General features: G+C 37.0%; 2 protein-coding genes across 2 annotated transcripts; one reads left to right on the plus strand and one right to left on the minus strand.

Annotated features, from left to right (window-relative positions):
• The first annotated feature begins 1,258 nt into the window (after positions 1-1,258).
• On the plus strand, positions 1,259-4,646 carry LOC116192614 (probable WRKY transcription factor 46). Its single transcript, XM_031521210.1, has 3 exons — positions 1,259-1,899; positions 2,002-2,133; positions 3,798-4,646. The coding sequence occupies exons 1-3, from the start codon at positions 1,592-1,594 to the stop codon at positions 4,411-4,413; spliced, it is 1,056 nt and encodes a 351-aa protein (XP_031377070.1). The 5' UTR covers positions 1,259-1,591; the 3' UTR covers positions 4,414-4,646.
• Positions 4,647-17,158: 12,512 nt separating this feature from the next.
• On the minus strand, positions 17,159-18,373 carry LOC116206389 (EPIDERMAL PATTERNING FACTOR-like protein 1). The gene is made up of 2 exons (XM_031539254.1): positions 18,296-18,373; positions 17,159-17,560 (listed from the first exon to the last, which is right to left on the minus strand). Exons 1-2 carry the CDS (start codon positions 18,371-18,373, stop codon positions 17,294-17,296), a joined length of 345 nt encoding a protein of 114 aa, XP_031395114.1. The 3' UTR covers positions 17,159-17,293.
• Positions 18,374-19,254: the final 881 nt, after the last annotated feature.

Consider the following 19,254-nt stretch of genomic DNA (forward strand, 5'->3'; position numbering starts at 1 on the left):
ATTTTAATTAGTGTTCTCTCACGCCACGTGTTGAAGTAAAATTACCCAATAACTTCTATCACAATACCCTGATGAATAGTTTCTCCCTTCCTATACGGTATTATAGGTTGGCCCATTTGAATAATAAATGTTTTTCAATAATCTTAGATTTTCTTTGACATGGTCAGCTATTCAATCTGTCAATCCCATTCTAGAATAGAGAAGTACAAACAAGAACCATACATAGATGAAGTGAACCTAATGGCCCATGAAGATTATTTCAGTTTGTTTATAACTAACATATGCAATTTTATTATCAAAGATACAACACGTTGACATAGTTTCAGACCTCTTTCAGTCACGAATTTTAGTATTTTTATTTTTACAAAGGAGACTCATGGATTAATTACATGACATAAAATTTCTTTAGTGAATTGGAGGCCAAACCCCAATTTTATTAAAGAAGAAATCAAATGGTACAAAGTCGAGACATAGTGACCCCTATAATATCCTCGAATAACAAGAGATCAAGCCCATGAGGGGAAAGACTACGTCTATGAATCCCAATCGGAAGTGGAAAGTGTATAATTCGCTAATCAATCCACACATCGGTTGCCTTAGCGGAGAACATGTTCCACCACCACTGTCCACTCTCATTGGAGTAGCACTCGAACATATCGAATGGCAGCTTCATTACGACCCGCTTGTGCCACCACAAATATCAAACCTGAAATCTCTTGATTATCAGGTGAAAATATGAGTCATTGCGTTAAATTTTTTTTTTTTTTAGAATTCGAGTATTATGAATGAATAAAACCTACAATTGAAAGAGTTTTATTAATAGTGCGTTTGGTTTCAGAGTTAAAGTAACTTTGATTTTAATTGTGGAAAATGACAAATGATTGTGTAGTGTGTTGAGTTAAAGTTAAAGTTAAAGTTAAAATTTTTTATTTGAGAAATGTGTATTTCTGTTGTGTATTGTGTTGAGTTAAAATTAAAGTTAAAATTTTTGTGATTTTAACTGCGAAATCAAATGATGCGTTACTCTTTATTGAGCGGATTCAGCTCGACTTTGAGTCAGTGAGGACTCATTAGGCTTTCGAATAAAATGTGATGCATAAAGAATAGAAAAGGAGATAAGAGTTTAATAAGACCGGACTTTACCCACTCGGTTTAGTCTTTTCTTCCGGTCAAAAGGTTGATCTCTTTTCCTTCTCCTTTCGCCTATACCTTCCCCGTCCTCTTCCTTCCCCTTATATATTAACTTCCTCCCATCTTCCTCTCATATTCATACAAGCCCACAACACATATAATTCCGCTACATTTCCTCTTATCGGTCCATAATAAGCTCCCCGCTTTCGAACGAATATATACCCGGAAAAGCAAAAACCAGGCGCCCTTCTCACTTATAATCTATCCCCCTTCTCTGCATCTTCTTGGAAGAATTTTCATCTCCCTATCCCTTTTCACACTTCACTGATCTTTCGATCGAGACCCCACTGCTTTCTCTCTTTACATAAATAATACATATATGAGCATTGCCCTTCACTACCACGTCGATTTGTTCACTGCTTTTTGAACATCAGTTTTCCGAGTCTCGCAAACACTTGACATGGAAGCAGAGCAACAAGTGATGATGATGGGGAAATGGGATCCGCGGACGCTGATGAATGAGCTGGCCCAAGGGAAGGAGCTTGCCCAGCAGCTCAAGACTCATCTCGCCCCTCCTTCGTCCACTGAGAGGCGGCGGTTCCTCACCGAGAGGATTCTCGGTTGTTACGAGAAGGCGCTCTCGTTGCTCAATTGCCGAGACATCAGTGGCGGATCAAGGGATGCGTCCGAGTCGACCGTCAGCTTCCTCCAAGAGTCCCCGACATCGAGGGTCGGAGATCAGTTCCCTCGTGATGTGTTCAAGAAGAGGTGAGATTTGATCGCTTAATCTTAATGAAGCTGATTGGATATTTTCTTCTCGAGCGAATATACATCAGCTCATTCCCATCTCGGTGTGGAAATTATTCACAGGAAGACATCGACGCCTCGGTGGACCGAAGAGGTCCGGGTGGTGTCCGGTTCGGGGCTGGACGGTCCTCCAGATGATGGTTATAACTGGAGAAAATACGGGCAGAAAGACATCCTCGGCTCCAAATTTCCTAGGTGAATTTCTCTCTCTCTCTCTCTCTCTCTCTCTCTCTCTCTCTCTAAACCGCAAATTACCCGTTTAAAATTTTCCTAAAGTAAAAGGATTTTGATTAATTCAAATTCAAGTGAATATTATTTTTTTCGGTTAAAAAGGAGGCTTATGAGATTAATAAAATAAAATAAATTTTTTAAAAATTAACAGACGATGCATGCATTATTATCCTATACTTTTTTGAGGAGTGGATAGCTAAATAAAATTTAGAAACTGGCTGGTAAGGCAGTGCCCTCGCTATCCTTAATTTGGGAAATTGTTGGGCATGGAAAGTGATTTTTAATTATTGGTGGGACCAGCCAAAAAGATTATCATCATAGTCTGGTCTGGAAAGCTCGACGTTGGAATGGTTATCCGAGTTATATGTAAAAATATCATATCATTCTGAGGCACATCCTATTTTAAATACATGTTGGAATGCTGATTCTTTTGCATTTGTCCCAGCACAACTTAGTTCACAAAGTGACATCGAACCCTTTGTACCAATAATTTCCCGGACCAACTTGACATTTTCATATGATACAATTCAGTCGTTCAATTAAAAATACAAGGCACTTCCTCATGTCAATTTCGAACAAAACGGGCACATTTCTTTTTGCCACTCCAAGTTTGGGAGCGGTCTCAAATTGCACCTTATAGTTTTATAATTTGTCTCAAGAATGATTCCCTAGGAGGGTCTGACCAGTAGTACCAAGAAATTGAAGGAGATTTATTTAACAAAATCTTTGGGGATGAAAGTGAAATATTTTTTGCAATTTTTTGGGGCCAATTTGAGTCAACTTTAACTATAAGGGGCATTTTAGACTGCCCTCAAACTACATGGAGCAAATTGAAATGAAACTTAAGTAGCAACGGATATGGACAAAAAAGGACGAGAGGGAACTTTTCCTCTGTGCCCCACTTTAATTTTTCTCGTATGGCGTCTGGGACAGGATGTTTGACAGACGGACACGCCCCCCAGTGACAATAATTATCATGAAAACCTGAATCGAAATTGAAACCTCCGTCGCCTTTGGTCTTTTGGTAGGTGAAAATCTGTTTAAATTCTTAGAAAAATTAATGCAAGTTTACACGATTTTCATGTTTGATTGAACTACAATAATTCACATTTTCACTATTACAATCAGGATGGAAATATGAACTCCTATCTTGATGAGAATTTTCATTATCAGTAATTTAATGATAAAAAATTCACCAAACGTCTTCTAAAATTACGAGGGCGCCGCAGCGTCTATCATTGCACTATTATACACCTTTTCTCAGCCATTTCTTATATCAATTGATCATGAGGTCGTTCTCTGTCCGAGGCACTTATTAATAATTAAATCCAGGCAGGTTGGTTTGACACTGTTAAGTGAATAGGAAAATTCATATGCTTATAATTATTATATCAATTAATCTGGAGGCTCCTTCTCTGTCTCGGGCATTTATTAATAATTAATCCTGGTGGGTTGCGTTGACCCTGTTTAGTGAAGAGGAATATTCATATGTTTCTAATTATTTCTCATTTTCATATTTGTTATTACTTCAAAATCAATGTTAGACGTTAATATATCTTGAATTTGGGACATAAAATGACCATGTCTTGCAAATTTTCTGATAAGAGAGTTGTAATTTCGATGTGCAGGGGATATTATCGGTGCACGCACCGTCACGTTCAAGGATGTCTGGCGACAAAACAAATTCAGAAATCAGACCACGATCCGAATGTATTTGAGGTTGTGTATCGGGGACGACACACTTGTAGCCGATCCACTCACTCAGTCGTTCAATCCCAATCGCGAACTAGTGATGGTCCGAGACAGGAACAAGATAACGGGTCGAGGCCTCGAACCTTCGATCAAAAATTGCCAAACCAATCGCAACCAATCAACTTTAACTTCAAATCGGACCTTAGGCTCGAACCCGAGGAGGTAGATGCAAGAGACGAGATGTTCCCATCTTTCAGCTTCACAGATAGCGCTATCGAGTCCGATCAAAATATCTTCGCGACTGTCCTAACGGACAACAATTTCCTGGACAGCATTACGATAGAGACGCCTGAACCCGACTATTTGCAGCCGATGTCACTGTGCCACTTGAGCAGCTTGACATCAGAGTCCGATCCGCACGAGATTGTCTCCGCTCCAACTTCGGTCACCAACTCGCCGATTGGGGACGTGATTTTTCCACTCGAGAAGATAGAATTCGACCCGGATCTCCTGCTCGATGATCTGCAATTTTCATATGAAGGCTCCATCTAAGAGAACATAGGTAGGTGATGATCCTGGCCGGAATTCCAAACGGGCGATGGCAACATTCATCCGAGCGTGGAGGCAACCGTACCTTGACAAAATGGCTAAGATACATAAGTATTGCCACTGTAATTTCTTTTTCTTCTTTTTTCGTTTTACATCATTTTTGTCTTCAAGCTTAATTGGTGGTTCCATTTTATGATTCAATTGCTCTTGAAAATTAATTCTTCCCTCTTTCCTTATTTAGAAGGAACATTTTATAACAGCGCTCAAAATTTAAGTAAAAGTAATAAAATTCTCACATAAAGCAGGGCGTATCCACCCAATTGGAGCTCTCTCTCTACCAAGAGGGCTCCCAATCTTGGGTTCATCCAAAGTGAGGGCTCTTGATATTGAGTTTGCGAGCCTCGGGCGAGCTCATCTATGGGGCTCGCAAATATTGGGTGACTCGAGAGCCAAGGCCCAAATGGACATGAGATTCATTCAAAAATCAAAATTCCGATTTCCTAAATTAAAAATTCGGCTTCCATCTATAAGGAGAAAAAAATATATAAAAAAAAAGGTCGGAATGAAATCCGAATTTCAGGAACCAAACATGTCTTCCTAATTCAATACAAAATTCCTCCTTTTCAGGGGACTCCCCGTTGACTTTCTCTAATTTTTCATGATAGTCTTGACAAATTGAATCCTTTTTTTTTTTTGGTGAATAGTAAAATTTTATTAAAAGTAAGCATAATGTACATGGAGTGTGATGCCTGAAGAGACATCTGCTACGGATAGATGGGAGCCTGAATAAACACTATGAAGAGGCATAGACGATAACCGGGGGAGGGGGATTGATTGTGGAGTCATTCATTATTAAAAACAAACACACAGCAGATCTCTTATCAAATAAAATGATACTAAAAACAAAAGACTCCAAGCCATTCGATCCAAAATCAAATCAATCCATGACTATCCATACACGATATATGAAAATCAAGGGACCTCCGATACGATCACCATGTGGAATAGGCAGTCATACATAAAAGGTTCTCCGAATTACGTCGGTAATAAGTCAACGATGATAGCTCGAGGAAGCCAAGGATTTTGTCGTGGGAAGTGAAAATGATACAGTATGAGCATCCAATACCGATCTTTGGCGTGACATGTGGAGAAGTCTGAGACTGGAGGCAAGATCATGGTTGATCAACAAGGAGTTCTTACGAATAGATCAGATCTAGTCGGATTTGATTTTATTTGATAAGAGATCAGATCTATTCGAGGCCCTACCCCTTGGAATTGAGAGAATCCTAAAACTGAGGATTCTCCTGATTCCGACGAGTGGAGCCACAACTTCGGCCGTCACCACCTTGATTGGGGTTGTCAACACCCTCCCCCAGTTTGGGATCATCAGTACCCTCTGTAGTCTCGATTTCGCCTAAATTAACGAAAAATTTGACGTCGTGTTAGAATTATTATCAAATTGGAAATTTGTGCATTTTTAAGTAAAGGAAAAAAGTTTGAACTAGAATTGTTAAAATGTGAAAAATTTGTTCTTTTTTTTTGTTATTAACAGTATAAAAAAGGGGTTTATGTCCCCCATAGTTATATTTTGTTTAATTTTACTAAAGGGTTAATCACCTATAAAAGCACAATCTTTGTACTTTTTTTTTTCTAAATATAGCACGATTTTGAAAAAATAACATATAAATGCATGACCTTTACATTTTTTTAAAATATAGTATGACCTTTGGAGAGTAACACATAAATGCAGAACCTTTGCGCTTCTTCCTAAATATAACACGACCTTTAAAAATAGTATAGAAAGGTATGACCTTCTGGTTTAGTTGCGTATCTAGTATGGTGTCAATTATTCCGTCAAGTTATAATGATAGTGGCTAATGTGGATCTAACAATGCTACATGGCACAATATGATTAGACAAGTAGACCCGACATGTGTTTATCTAATTAAAAAATTAAAAGAAAAGAAAGGGGATTCAACTTAATAAGATGAAAGGGGGAGGTGCCAATGGTGGTGTCTACGCTGGTGGCTACCATCTCCCGATTAGAGTTGTCGGCTGCAGCAGGACCTCAATTATGTGGGTGGTGGCCTTAATTAGGGCACCCATCATCGGAATTGAAAGAGGGATATAAATCAGTTTTGGAATGACAAATATATCCCTATTTCCCCCTTTTTTTTTTCCTTTATAATTTCTTGATATATATTTTTTCAAAAACTAAAAAAAAAGAAAAGAAAAAAAAGAGAAAAAAATAACATGGATGCCCTACATTCCTTTTTTTTTAAAAAAATATTTGAAATAAATATAATAATATTCTGAAATAATTTAATTTAATTTTAAAATTTAAAAAAGGAAAACGAAAAAGAATCGGGAGATGGGCGGCAAGGTTCGCCTGGGCGGTGGTGGCCGTCGTCTGGCCTCCACAATCCCCGACGGCGGCCACCACCCTCACTAATTATGAATTAGTGATTGCAGAGAATTATATTTTTGGTTCGCGTAAGTCATCAACCCCGTGGGATGACCATTAATTGAATGAGTCCTTCCTCCCTTTGGGTCCATTAATCAAATTATTGAAGCAGAGGCAATTTAATGCTTTTCCAAAGTAAAGAAATGAGAAATTACAGTTTTGTCTTTCAACTTTTATCACTTTTCTATTTTCTATTTCTATTTTTCTTTTTATATAAGTCCTGTACTTTTTATTATTTTTCTATTTTCATCCTTAATAATAATAACATGGAAGTCAATCAGATGCCAATGTCAATTATTTAACCACGTGCATGACACATTCTTTCTCAAATCAAAGGCAAAAAATATATATAATGAAAAACCACAAAAGAAACGAAAAGCTTTAAAAAAAAAAAGAAGAAAAAAAAGGTGAAACCCTTATTGGCAACCCATCATCTGCGACAATCCACTTCCATAGAACATCAATCGCTAAAGACTTCTGTTTACCTCATTTTTTGCACTCCGCGCTAAATAGGGCCTAGACGTGTGAAGCCTGAGATCGACTCAGGCGAGTTGGATAGACCACAATCTAATCCCACGACAAAACCAATCCGAAATAGCGGCAGCACCCGACCTGGACCGCGGTGAAAAGGATGGGCTGCTTATGGAGGGAAATCGTAGATTATTTCCAAGTGTAGGCGCGAATGAACGTGGATAAGCTCTTGGACTAATTCGTGATAATCCAATCTTGAGTGGCTTTCCATATTTAATCAAAGGAAATTGGGCGAGCATCAATAATTCTCTATCATAGGAATATCTCATTTTCCAGTTATGAAATTTTTGCCAAGAGGTGAAGGTATACTTTTGGCAAATTCTATGGTGCCAAATTGGGGAACAAGAGTACATGGGAAATAAGAGACAGGAGAGCTGCACAAGTATAAGAGTTTCCTTTATATTTTATATCCTTGCTTTATCTTTGTTCAATTAGAAATAATTGGAGAATTATTCTCCAAGAATATTACGCTTATTTCTTCCTTTCATTAGACTACGTTAGCTAGGCAATAAGAGGTAGAGCATTTTTCTGGTTGAGAAAATTACTCTTATCGTTCAATGCTATTCCGCATTCGATATCTCGGGCCCGATTCTAGATTAAGACCTATAAGTATCGACTCAGTCTAGTATTGTAATGGCCCCCTCCAACATCAATCACAAAACGACTTTACGCCACGTACCTTTATCTTTATTTTTACTTTATTGCACCGCACTTCAATATCTATCTTTTTATGGACCCTTTTCTTATCATGCAATAGCCTTCTGAGGCAATCCCGTCGATCCGTTAGCATATCCTTCTACTTACCTTGGTTTCGGATCGAGGAGGTCATCCATGAGTTAAGGTCTCGGCTAAAGCTCACACTTTTTGGCTCCTAGTAACCGGACCCAACGCTTCATTCCACTTTCGGCTAAATCAGCCGTGAAGCTATACACGTCTCCTCATGGGCAAATCCAGGTCATGAGCTACTCGATTTTAAGACTGGCTTCTAGCAATCTCTCGACGTCATCCCATTGTTAACGCTCGCTTGTATTTTAGGAGAATCCCAACAGGTAAATCATCGGGCCGTGTAATCATCTGGACATCGTCATCAACATCTTTCCACGACATCTCTCCTAAACCCAACTACCGACTAAACCTACAGGCCTTCGGGCCGTGGCAGCACACTCTAGCACGGTAAGGTCGATTGGTGATTTTCGCCTAGCAACCTTGATCTCGTAGGAGATTCACCTATTTGGCGCCGAAAGTGGAATTGCGTGATTCTACGCCTTGTGGGACCCCACTGAAGTAGTGCTAACTCCGATATGAACAACTACGGTTATTCATCATGGCTATCGAATGGCGTTTCGCCGCCGTCAAATTTTTATAATTATTATTATCCATCAACCGGCTATTCGCCGTTGGTGTCATCAACCAATAACTTGTTGCCATTTAGCTACCGTTTTCCATTGTCTTTGACAAGCTATTTGACGTCACCCACATATTATTGGCCATCACTGCCTCAATCGGCCAGCAGTCCATCGCTGCCAACTAATTTTTCGCAATCAGCTGGTTACACAGAATCGTAGTCATCTGGCAATTTAAAGCTGTCAAATCTTTATGCACAGCTTCAAAAAGAGTGAAAAGAGTACTCACAATACGTGAAAGAGCTTAGAGAAAACTTTGCCCTATTGAAAGAAGCGATCAAGGCGGATGCGAGACAACAATGGACAAAGCCTCGACTATCACCTTTGCTTACACCAAACCGAGCTCAATCGTCGCTATCAACATAGTTTAAGGAATTTGATCTCGATCAGCAACTGAAGGATAATGCAGGGCATGTTAAACAGCCGCTTTCACCTTCGCCTTTTCCTTCGTGAGAAGATGCAACTGCTTCTACCACCACATGAGGTGAAAGCATGAAGGTTCTCGATTCAGCGATGATAGAGCAAGCTAGGCTGGTTACTCAACCGCCTAAGTCCTTAGCAGCGGACACGACTAAGTCTTCGACCACCAGTTCCATTAGTGTGGCCAAGACATCGGTTGCCAATTCCACCACACGAGAGGAAAGTAGCATGCAGCCTCTCGATTCAACAGCCAAAAAGCATAGAAGGCCAGTCACTCCATGGGACTCCAAACGATGGCTTTGCATCATCTATTGTAAGTGGGAAATGCATTGTAGGAGTTCGAGGATTCCACACATGTCGATCTCGAGGTCGGTGTAGCTGAAATTGTTGCACAAGCATATCTATCAGGAGTCTCATCATTGCAATCAGAAGGGAAGCCCGCGAAGGAAGATTAATCTCCATTACCCTCCTTGGCTGCATCAATCCCAAGGCTATTTCATCTAAGGAGAAGGCCTAGGAATATGCGCGCAATGAATCGATAGGGGAATTCGATGAGTTTTTTCGCAAGTTGAAGGACGAGTGTTTTGCTCGTCTTGTTCGAAACTTGTATCGTAGTTGATGGCTAAACAGAGGGCCACAAATTCTGCGAGTATGGCAGTTGAAAAGTCGACCACCGATTCGATCAATCCAACTCGGCTACAGAATAACAACTTAGCTGGATTAGCTACCATGCCTACCAACTCAAGTAGATTGGAAGTTGAGAGAGTTTGAGCGAGCAAAGGCAAACTAAACTCCTAGCCTCAGCCCCAAAGGACGAATGACAGAAGGTCACTCATTCAAGAGACTATTGGCCATTGACTCGAACTCAAAAGCGCCGTGAGCAACGGCATAGAGCATTAACTACACAACTTGCCAATTTCGAGTGAAGGCATTCCCATTTCAAGAGTGAAGCTGAGAGCTTTAGCCCGACCATAAAATACACCCAGCTGAGTGGCCACAATGCTCGGGTTGCGGCTCCTCTAAAAGCCGTGGCTAAGTGCTTCCAACCAAGCGTCAAGAACGCGTGGAGGGTGGCGGCCAGTCCCATGGCCGTTGCTAAAGCCAAACATCCGAGCAGCTAGAGGGCTCGAGGGGTCGAGTTGACACAAAGATCAAGTCTAATGACCCCAGTCTTGTATGAAGTAGTCGAAGAAACATGCCGCCACTAGTAATCCTTTGACTAGAACCCAAAAGCGCCAAAAGCAACGGCGCCGGCGAGATCAAAAATTAGTGGCTACTCAATTGAATGTGACTACTAGCTCAAAGGGTCCTACCTCCACTCAAGTTCATGTGGCTGCACATATGTCTACACCAAGGGCCAAAACTTCATCTATGGTGAAAATAGCTACAACTAAGTCCGTCTGGGTACCCAAGACCCCCAAGTCTACACCAAGGGCCAAAGCTTCATCTATGGCGAAAATAGCTACAACTAAGTCTGTGTGGGTACCCAAGACCCCCAAGTCTACATCTACTTTGGTAGCTCCACACAAGACTATGGCTAGCGAAGGAAGCTTGGTTTTGAACTTCAAGGCTGCCAAATCCATGGGAGTCGTCACACAAAGGATTGTGATTTTTGATGAGATGATTCGCAATCCTTATATTTCGAACATGTCGCTCCTATTACTGCAATTCTACTCTCAAGGAGCTGAAGCTGGTAGCTAGCCGAGTTCCTGTGGGTTAAAGCTATGGCTAGCCGAATCATGACCATTTAAAGCCAACTTAGTCAAGCAGTGATGACGTAAGGCTCCTAAGCTACTCGGCAATGGCGTGAAAAAAACAACGGCCATTTTGACCGTGCAAAGAAAGAATCCTAGAGTTGAAATTCATTGCAACAAATCAAAGGGAGTTAAATGCAGCTTTGCTCAGTCTAGCATATCAGCTCGTTTCTCGCTCTAGGAAAATCAAATTGAGGTAATTCAAAATCCTATGGCTAGCTAAGAAGAAGTTTTGCAACTTTGATGCTTTGTTCTCAATCCAATTCAGCCTGGAAGATGCTCGGTTGCGGTGAGGAATTTTCGTGGTCAGTTTTTCCTATTTTGCGCAATTTCAAACTGAATCTTGTATTCTGCTCTACAAAAGTCGAATCAAGGTGATTCTAAGTGCTACAGAAAGCCAAGAGGTAGACCTACAACTTTTGTGTTTTCACCTCAATCTAGTTCAGTTCCGAAGGTGCTTAGCATTGAGCAAGAAATCAACTCGAGCTAGTTATTCCTATGCTCCGGTGGTCGTGGCTAAGCTCGGGGGTGTGACCAAGATGCAGCCATATCATCCGATGGATACTTTGGCTTGGAAGAGCCAAACATCTTAGCTTTCTCTATCCAAGGAATCTTGATTGGTTGCATGAATAGCCAAAAGACACATCTATAACCGATTCACGGCTAGAAGAGCGCTAAATGCATCAGCTGGCTACATGGCTGCTACTACTATCATTAAAATTCAAGCTAATAGTTAACCCATAGCCATTGGAAGCAAGATGTCTGTCAGCACCCTGTTTTGATCCATCGGCATTCTAAAATTGTCGATAGATTCACTGCTTTTGAACTCAGGGGCATCTCTTTAATTTAACACTAATTTTATATTTTTAGAAAAAAAAACTATACGGGACGTTTTTGGGCCTTACATGCGCCAAGTTCGATTTTTAAAATCAGAAAAAACTTGGGATTGAAAAATATTTTTATGCATAATATTAATCCTTGATTTTTTTTTGAACACAATGGTGGTCCCAAATTATTTTTTGGGTGTCCAGCTGAAAAGATGAGAATTTTGGGCCTTACGTGCCCCAAGTTCGATTCTCAAAATCTGGAACAGAACTCGAGGCCAAAAAAATATTTTTCTGCATAACATTGATCCCTGAAATTTTTTGAATACAATGGTGGTTCCAGATTAGTTTTCGGGCATCCGATTGAAAAGACGAGAATTTTAAACCATACATGCATCGGTTTCAATTTTTTTTCAAAGTTCGGGATGGCTATCTGGATGGAAAAATATTTTTTTTGTATAATGTCGATCCTTGAATTTTTCTGAACACAACAGTGTTCTCAAATTATTTTTCAAATATTCGTTTGAAAAGATGAGAAATTCGAAAATAATCGAGCAATTACGATCAACGTGTGTCAGAGGTTCGATATCGATTTTTATCGAGATTTGATCTCGGTCAATACGAATTGAATTTATCATAGAACCGATTATTTTTCGAATTTCTCAATTTTGAAGTTTTCATTCCAAAAATCTCAACGAATTTTGAGAAATCGAATTTCATCCGAAAACATGAGTGCGAGTAAATATATAATTAAAAAAAAGGAAAGAAGGTGGCAAAGGTGGTAAATCTATCTTTTATATATATATATAATATTATATATATAAAAAGTTGTATCATCCTACAATAAGTACGGTTACAAAAGTAAATATCAGTATTATATAGGGTGACAAATATAAATATCTAAATAAGAATTATGGTTAAAATATCATTTATAGGAAAAACAAGTAAAATTCTTGCATTAAATTAATTAAATAGTAATACAATTCAAAACTACTTATTAATTATTTTTAGTCATTGTTGATAAAAAAGTATTGTATATATATTTGTAATATGGATTTATAAAAATTCTATAATTTTTTATTTGTTTAACTATTTATGTTACCAAAATATCATGCCCTTTTTTATATATAAATAATATTTAGAGTTAAAAAAGTACTATAACTATATTTAATATATTTGCCGCAAATCTATATGTATAAAGTTGTATCCCACACATTAAATAGATTTGGAAAGGTAATTTTTTAAATATTATAAGGCCATAAAAGTAAATATGTAAATAATATTCAGGGTTAAAAATACTATCTTAGAAAAAATAAATACTATGTTAATGATATATTTATATGAAATAAATGCAAATAAAGAGTGGCGTAATTGTAAATATATATACAGTTATACACATATATATCCAAAAAATTGAAAAATAATTTTTTAAAATTATCCTCAAAACTTAAATAATTGTGTAAGATTTTAGTAAAATAAATATAGACTTTGATCTCTCATGAAAACTATTGAGTTATTTTAGCTAAAATTATGCAAATTTAAACGAACTTTATATATATGCATATAGATATATAAATTTGACTACAATTAATGGACAAGAGTTTATATATGCCTTACGATCAACATGTCTCCGTGGAGAGATAATATATGTATCTATATATGGAGAGAAATAAATGGCGATCAATAATTTAGATTGTTTAATATGATAATAAAAAATATTAATTTCGACCTCCCAACACTAATAAATCGGCTATATAAGATAAGGTCTACTGATTGTTTGCATTAAATAATCTCATAATAGTATTTTTACCATCAATGCCAAACCCAATTCAAGGTAAGTTTTACCACCAATGTTGTGTAATAAATGAGGTATAATAGTAAATATATTGTAATTCATAAATTAATATGTTAAATAAAAATTAATTAATAGGACATAATATTATAAATTACAGTAGCAAGTATGAAAATGAAGAATCATTAATTCGAATCGTTATTGTTATTTCAATAGTAAATAAATATTCATAATCTTAAGGAAAATAAAGAAAATTTATAATTATATGAACTTAAACTTTATTTCATAATGTTTTAAAACCATTGCAAATCATATAAAAGTTGAACTAAGTAAATCTCTAAAGCAAATAATTGATTCATTTTAGTTAAAATTATTCAAATTCATGAAATTTAATATATGAGATTTGACTAAGAATAGCACAACATAGAGTGAAATCTCAACTAATTTGAAAAATAAAAAATATTTCAAGACTTTTATTTTGGATGACTCATTAGAAATCTCAATTAAAAGAATATTGCAGATTACAACAAAGAGATCAAGATCTAAAGAAATAACCCAACCAATAAAAAGATAATATGAAAGCAACTGCAATGAAAAAAAGTTATAATTATTAATTTTTTATCGGATGAGAAAATGATAATTTAGAAAAAATTACACCATTATTTTTCTTCTGCTTCTCCAACATATTTGTAATATATGAATTGATCAAAATTCGTATGGATATATGGATATAATTAGTATTATCTACTTCTTTTTTGTGCTCTGGACTATATGGTTGGAAAGGAACAATATAATTTTCAATAATAAATGCTTTTACTGTCAAGACATCTTTCATTTATTAATCTACAGGTTGCTGGATCAAGGCTAAAGACCTGAGCTTCCCGCATTCTTCTTCGGATTTTCTCTGAGCTGTGGAAGATATCAAGAGATGGTCGAATCATTCCTGCTCAAGAAGGGGGATTAGAGTGGTCTCCTCCATCAAATGGCCGGTTCAAGTGAAATGTAGATATGGATCCTCATTGAGCAAGCCGGGAAAATTGGGCCTAGGCGAAGGGTTGCGAGATTCAAAGGGCCATATGCGTTGCCTATTCTTGGCACCCATTGGAGTCAAGGAATCAAATGAAGCGGAGGTGATAGCAATAAGATTAGCATTACGGATAACTACAGCAGCGGCTGGTGCAGAGAGATCCAGATTAATCATGGAACAGGCTGCTCTTCCTACGCTTTTGCATGGGTTACAAAGGAGAATGAACTCCCTTGTTGGATGACTTTGGATTTCAATACCATATCAAGCTTAAAAGGAATATATGTGGAGGTATCCACACTCCTAGACAGGCCAACAACATCGCGGACACACTTGCAAAGCAAGGCACAAGCAGCGATCGAAATTGTTTCATGGATTGGGTCATTAGACTTTTTTTTTTTAGCGTCTTTAGAACTGTTTTGATTGGCTTCAAATATGTTGTCAGTTAATTCCTTTTTTCAGCTTTAGAGTCGTCAGGCATGTTGTATCTAGTTTTTAATGAGGAAAATCTTCAGGTAGGACGAGGGAATGGTGTTTATTATGTATGTTGCTGGGATAAGATTAATGCTATTGGATGAGGTTGATTTTGGATTTGTAGGTGTGGCTGGTATTTTGTTGAGTCTCTACTGCCACTACTTCGATGTACTGTCTTGTTTCCCTTTAATAGTATCTTCTGATTTATTCAAAAAAAATCTAATTTGATCTTTTCAAGCACAAATGATAAATGAAGTATTGAAGAATATATGGTAGGGTTAAAGTTAGAGATCTAATTTGATTTGATAAAAATGAATTTTCTTTATTAGCATATTTACTCTTAGTTGCAATTTTAATATACATATTTTATTATGTAAAAAAATTTTTATAATAAATCATTTATATATAGTAGTCGATAGATCTCCAAGATCAGAAATGGTTATAGTATATCAAAACTACATTTAACTTTCGGAATACATAAGACGCATAAAATATTGAAGAATAATGATAGAATTAAGTTAGTAACCAGATTAGAGAAAATGAACCTTTCTTTCATAGCATATGTAATTTGAGCTTATATTGCAATTTCAGATACATGTTTTATTATATCTCCATAAAAATAAATAATATTATTATATTATCACTCAAACTCTCACTATCCAATGTATTTATCGAACATAACAATCTCACTTTTCGACCTATAATATAAGAAAAATAATTTTATGGTTAAATTTTCCCTGTAATCTAATAAAAGTCGAGCCAAAAGCCCCATTACAATTCATGGGATGAGTTACAAGAAGAAAGGTGAGCGAGAAGGCCATGACCCCCCACTAGGTGAGCCCATTCTCTGTTGTGGACAGATCTCCGTGTCCCTCCACCCTGAGAATATATTTTGAAAGACATGAATTTATCTTATCTGAAGACACTCGAAAAGTAGTCGTTTCGATACTAAATCGGCTTGTGATCTTGGATCCGGCCATGACTGGCCGTCCAGAGAAGGTGAGATCGGAGTTCAGTGCGGAGTACAAAAAAATCACCTTGACAGCTAGCTATCATGTTTATTTGGTGGTGTGGTGTGGTATATCATCAAATGTACTGCGACCTACTGTGAACTTCGACCAGAAATGATGAAGCTCTTTTAATTAACGAGGACGCTCATCAATACTTTCAGGTCCCGACCGACTCGACTTATGAATTAGTGATTGATAAGAATATTATACTTTCGGTTTGCACAGCCATCAACTCTGGAGGTTGACTACTGATTGAATGACTCCAGCAATCGTTTGGGTCCGTCAATTGCATTATTGTAAGCTGCATCTTTAGGGTAGGTAAATGGAGCTGGCCTCGAAATTCTGATGCTCAATTCTGAATCTATTGAAAAACTTCTGATGCTCAATTTTGAGTTCCTTGAATTTTGCCACGCTTGGACTAATTGCTAAAATCCATCACTATATTTTCACGAGATTTCCGTTTCCTTCAGTAACTTATTAATGTTATTGATTTCCTTTTCGGCAGCAATTGTATTACTTTCTTTGAAAAATCCGAGATTTAACGTATGCATTAGACATATGGAAAAGAAACTGCAAAATACACGCTTACCAAAAACAAAAAACCTGCAAAATACGTAGTAGAAAACAAAAGATCCAATAAAATAGCTTCTGAATAAGAAAAATTAATATAAATATTCTAGTAATTAACACACATTTTGCTATTCGTTGCAATCTAATTGGTGTTTCTTCGAATTATGTGATGAGGTTGAATCGTCGAAGCTTTAAGAAAAATGACCAAACGTATAAGAGGCCGGAGCTCTTCTGTAATCTGGCAAAAACTCTTCTTCCGGCCTTCATGAGAATCGATAATGAATCAAAGTCATATATGGAATACGATGGTTTGCTTTGTTAGGCGGATGAATCCTATGATGCATTCTTAGACAAATTAAGTTGACTATCGCTGCACAGTGGTCATGAAAAAGACGGAGAAACGACTACCGGAGGATAAAAAAGACTAAGTTTTACTTATATGCCCAGTAATCAAGAGAATAATGAGATTTTCGTTACAAATTTTTGCTTTACTTCTAAAAATATGATATTCTTCTAAACTAAAGCGTCATCATCGAAACCGGATACCTCTCCCTCATAGTAAAAAGAAGAAAAAAAAAGAGGGAGCAGTAAATCAACTCCAATCGACCTGCACCGAACTACGGGTCGAACAACTGGTCGTGACAGCGGCATTTCCACCCGAGCAGCTTGTATCTGGGTTCCTGGCCGCTTTCAGGGTAAGGGTCAAGGAACTCAGTTGGGGCAACTGATGAAGGGTGGCGGAGACTGCCTGGCCTCTTGGCGCGGAGGCTGATGGGCGGAGTAGGGACCTGAACAGCCAGGCAAGGGAGGCAGCCGTTGCACTTGTTGTAGCAGCTCGGAGGGGTCGACCCCAGCCTCACCTTCTCCTCCATTCCCGGAAAAACCTGCACTTGTAATAATTCTGAAACTCCTAAGAATTATTTTGCCACTGTACAGATAAATAAATACATACATATATATATATTGAAGGGATGTCCTAATATATAATTTCCCTAGTGGAAAATAAAATGAGACCAAAAGAAAAGTTTTTGACTTTATATAATAGTATTGACTATAATTGTAAATAAATTTATAGAAGATATTGTTAAAAAAAATTAATGAAAATAATTGTTTTAAAAAAATTTATTTGACGGTACGATACAACCAATTTTATTGATTTCACCGTAAAATTCCTAAAGGAAGAAAAAAAATGGGGAGTTTGTGATTAATAAAGTAATTTAATATTTTGTCCTCAATCGAGTGATCATTAAATAATGAAATTAAAAGTGATAAGGGTAAATACGGATGAATAAAGTGAGATCGAAAGAAAAGATTGGACTCTCTATAATGTAATATAATATAATATAGTATAATAATGTGGATATGTAATCCGTGCACCATTAAAATAATACCGTAGATGCCAGCATATACTTATTAAAGGTCCTATATTGCAACGGAAATGTGAATAATAAAATCATATCAGAAACCCCCAACCTCTTAGAATGTTACAACGGGACCCCCATGCTATGATGACGCGATGTACAAAATCAAATACAACATAGTTTCACAAATCGATCTGTTATTACTATCAATCACCAACTCGTTTGACGTGACAAGATAGTCATAACGTAGGTCATTACCTCCTTTACGAGATCCGTTCGAGCAGCGACAGCCCCGTACATCGGCGAGGACATTGCGATGAGCAGCAGGAGGACCATAGTTTCTCGCAACATGCTGTGTTTGTGGACAAAAAGACCTTGTGGATGGGTCTTCTTGTTAGGTAGGATTTGATATTGATTTAGTAGGATTGTGCAGGTTTTATAGTCAAACAAGATGCCGTAAAAATAGAAACTGGAAACGTAAAAAATTTGATGATATTAATATTAAGAAAGTAAAATATGTAAAAGGGAATATTTGAGATGTCAAATCCAATATATCCATGAAAATAATTATTGGGAATATAAACATAATATTGCATGATTCCACTTTCCCAATAATACAAAGACTGAAAAAACTATATCCAACCTTTAGAGATAGTATATAATTTGTCGTGTAATATTATAGAATTTTCATGAAATTTAAGGAATATGTTGTGATTATATAATTTTATTTTAGGAGAACATGCACAATATTTTCACAAGATTTTCGTTTCCTTCTAACTCAATAACTTAACTTACTAGTGTTATAACTTTCCTTTTCAGCCGCAATGGTATTATTTTCTTTGAAAAATCCAAGTTTTAACAAATATTATATATGGAAAAATAACTAAAATTACGCAAACAAGAAAACAAAAGATTCAATATTAATATCTCGAGTAATTAATACACATATTTCTGTTCATTGCAATCTAATTGTATTTTTTCACATCATATAATTAGGTTAAATCACCAAAGAAATTCTGAAAAATACCAAACGTAAAAGAGGCCAAAATAGATGTTATATTGGAATATATATTGACCATGCTTGAAACCAGTCGAAATGCTGTTATTATGGCCTTGAGCACAGCTTAATAAACTAAATTAAGCAATCTTAAAAACCGTGAATTAGATCTATCTGTGTCAAATTCCAAAACACCCTGCAACCACTTAGGTTCAGAACT

Source organism: Punica granatum, chromosome 1 (assembly GCF_007655135.1).
Source record: "Punica granatum isolate Tunisia-2019 chromosome 1, ASM765513v2, whole genome shotgun sequence".
In the NCBI taxonomy this organism is placed as follows: domain Eukaryota; kingdom Viridiplantae; phylum Streptophyta; class Magnoliopsida; order Myrtales; family Lythraceae; genus Punica; species Punica granatum.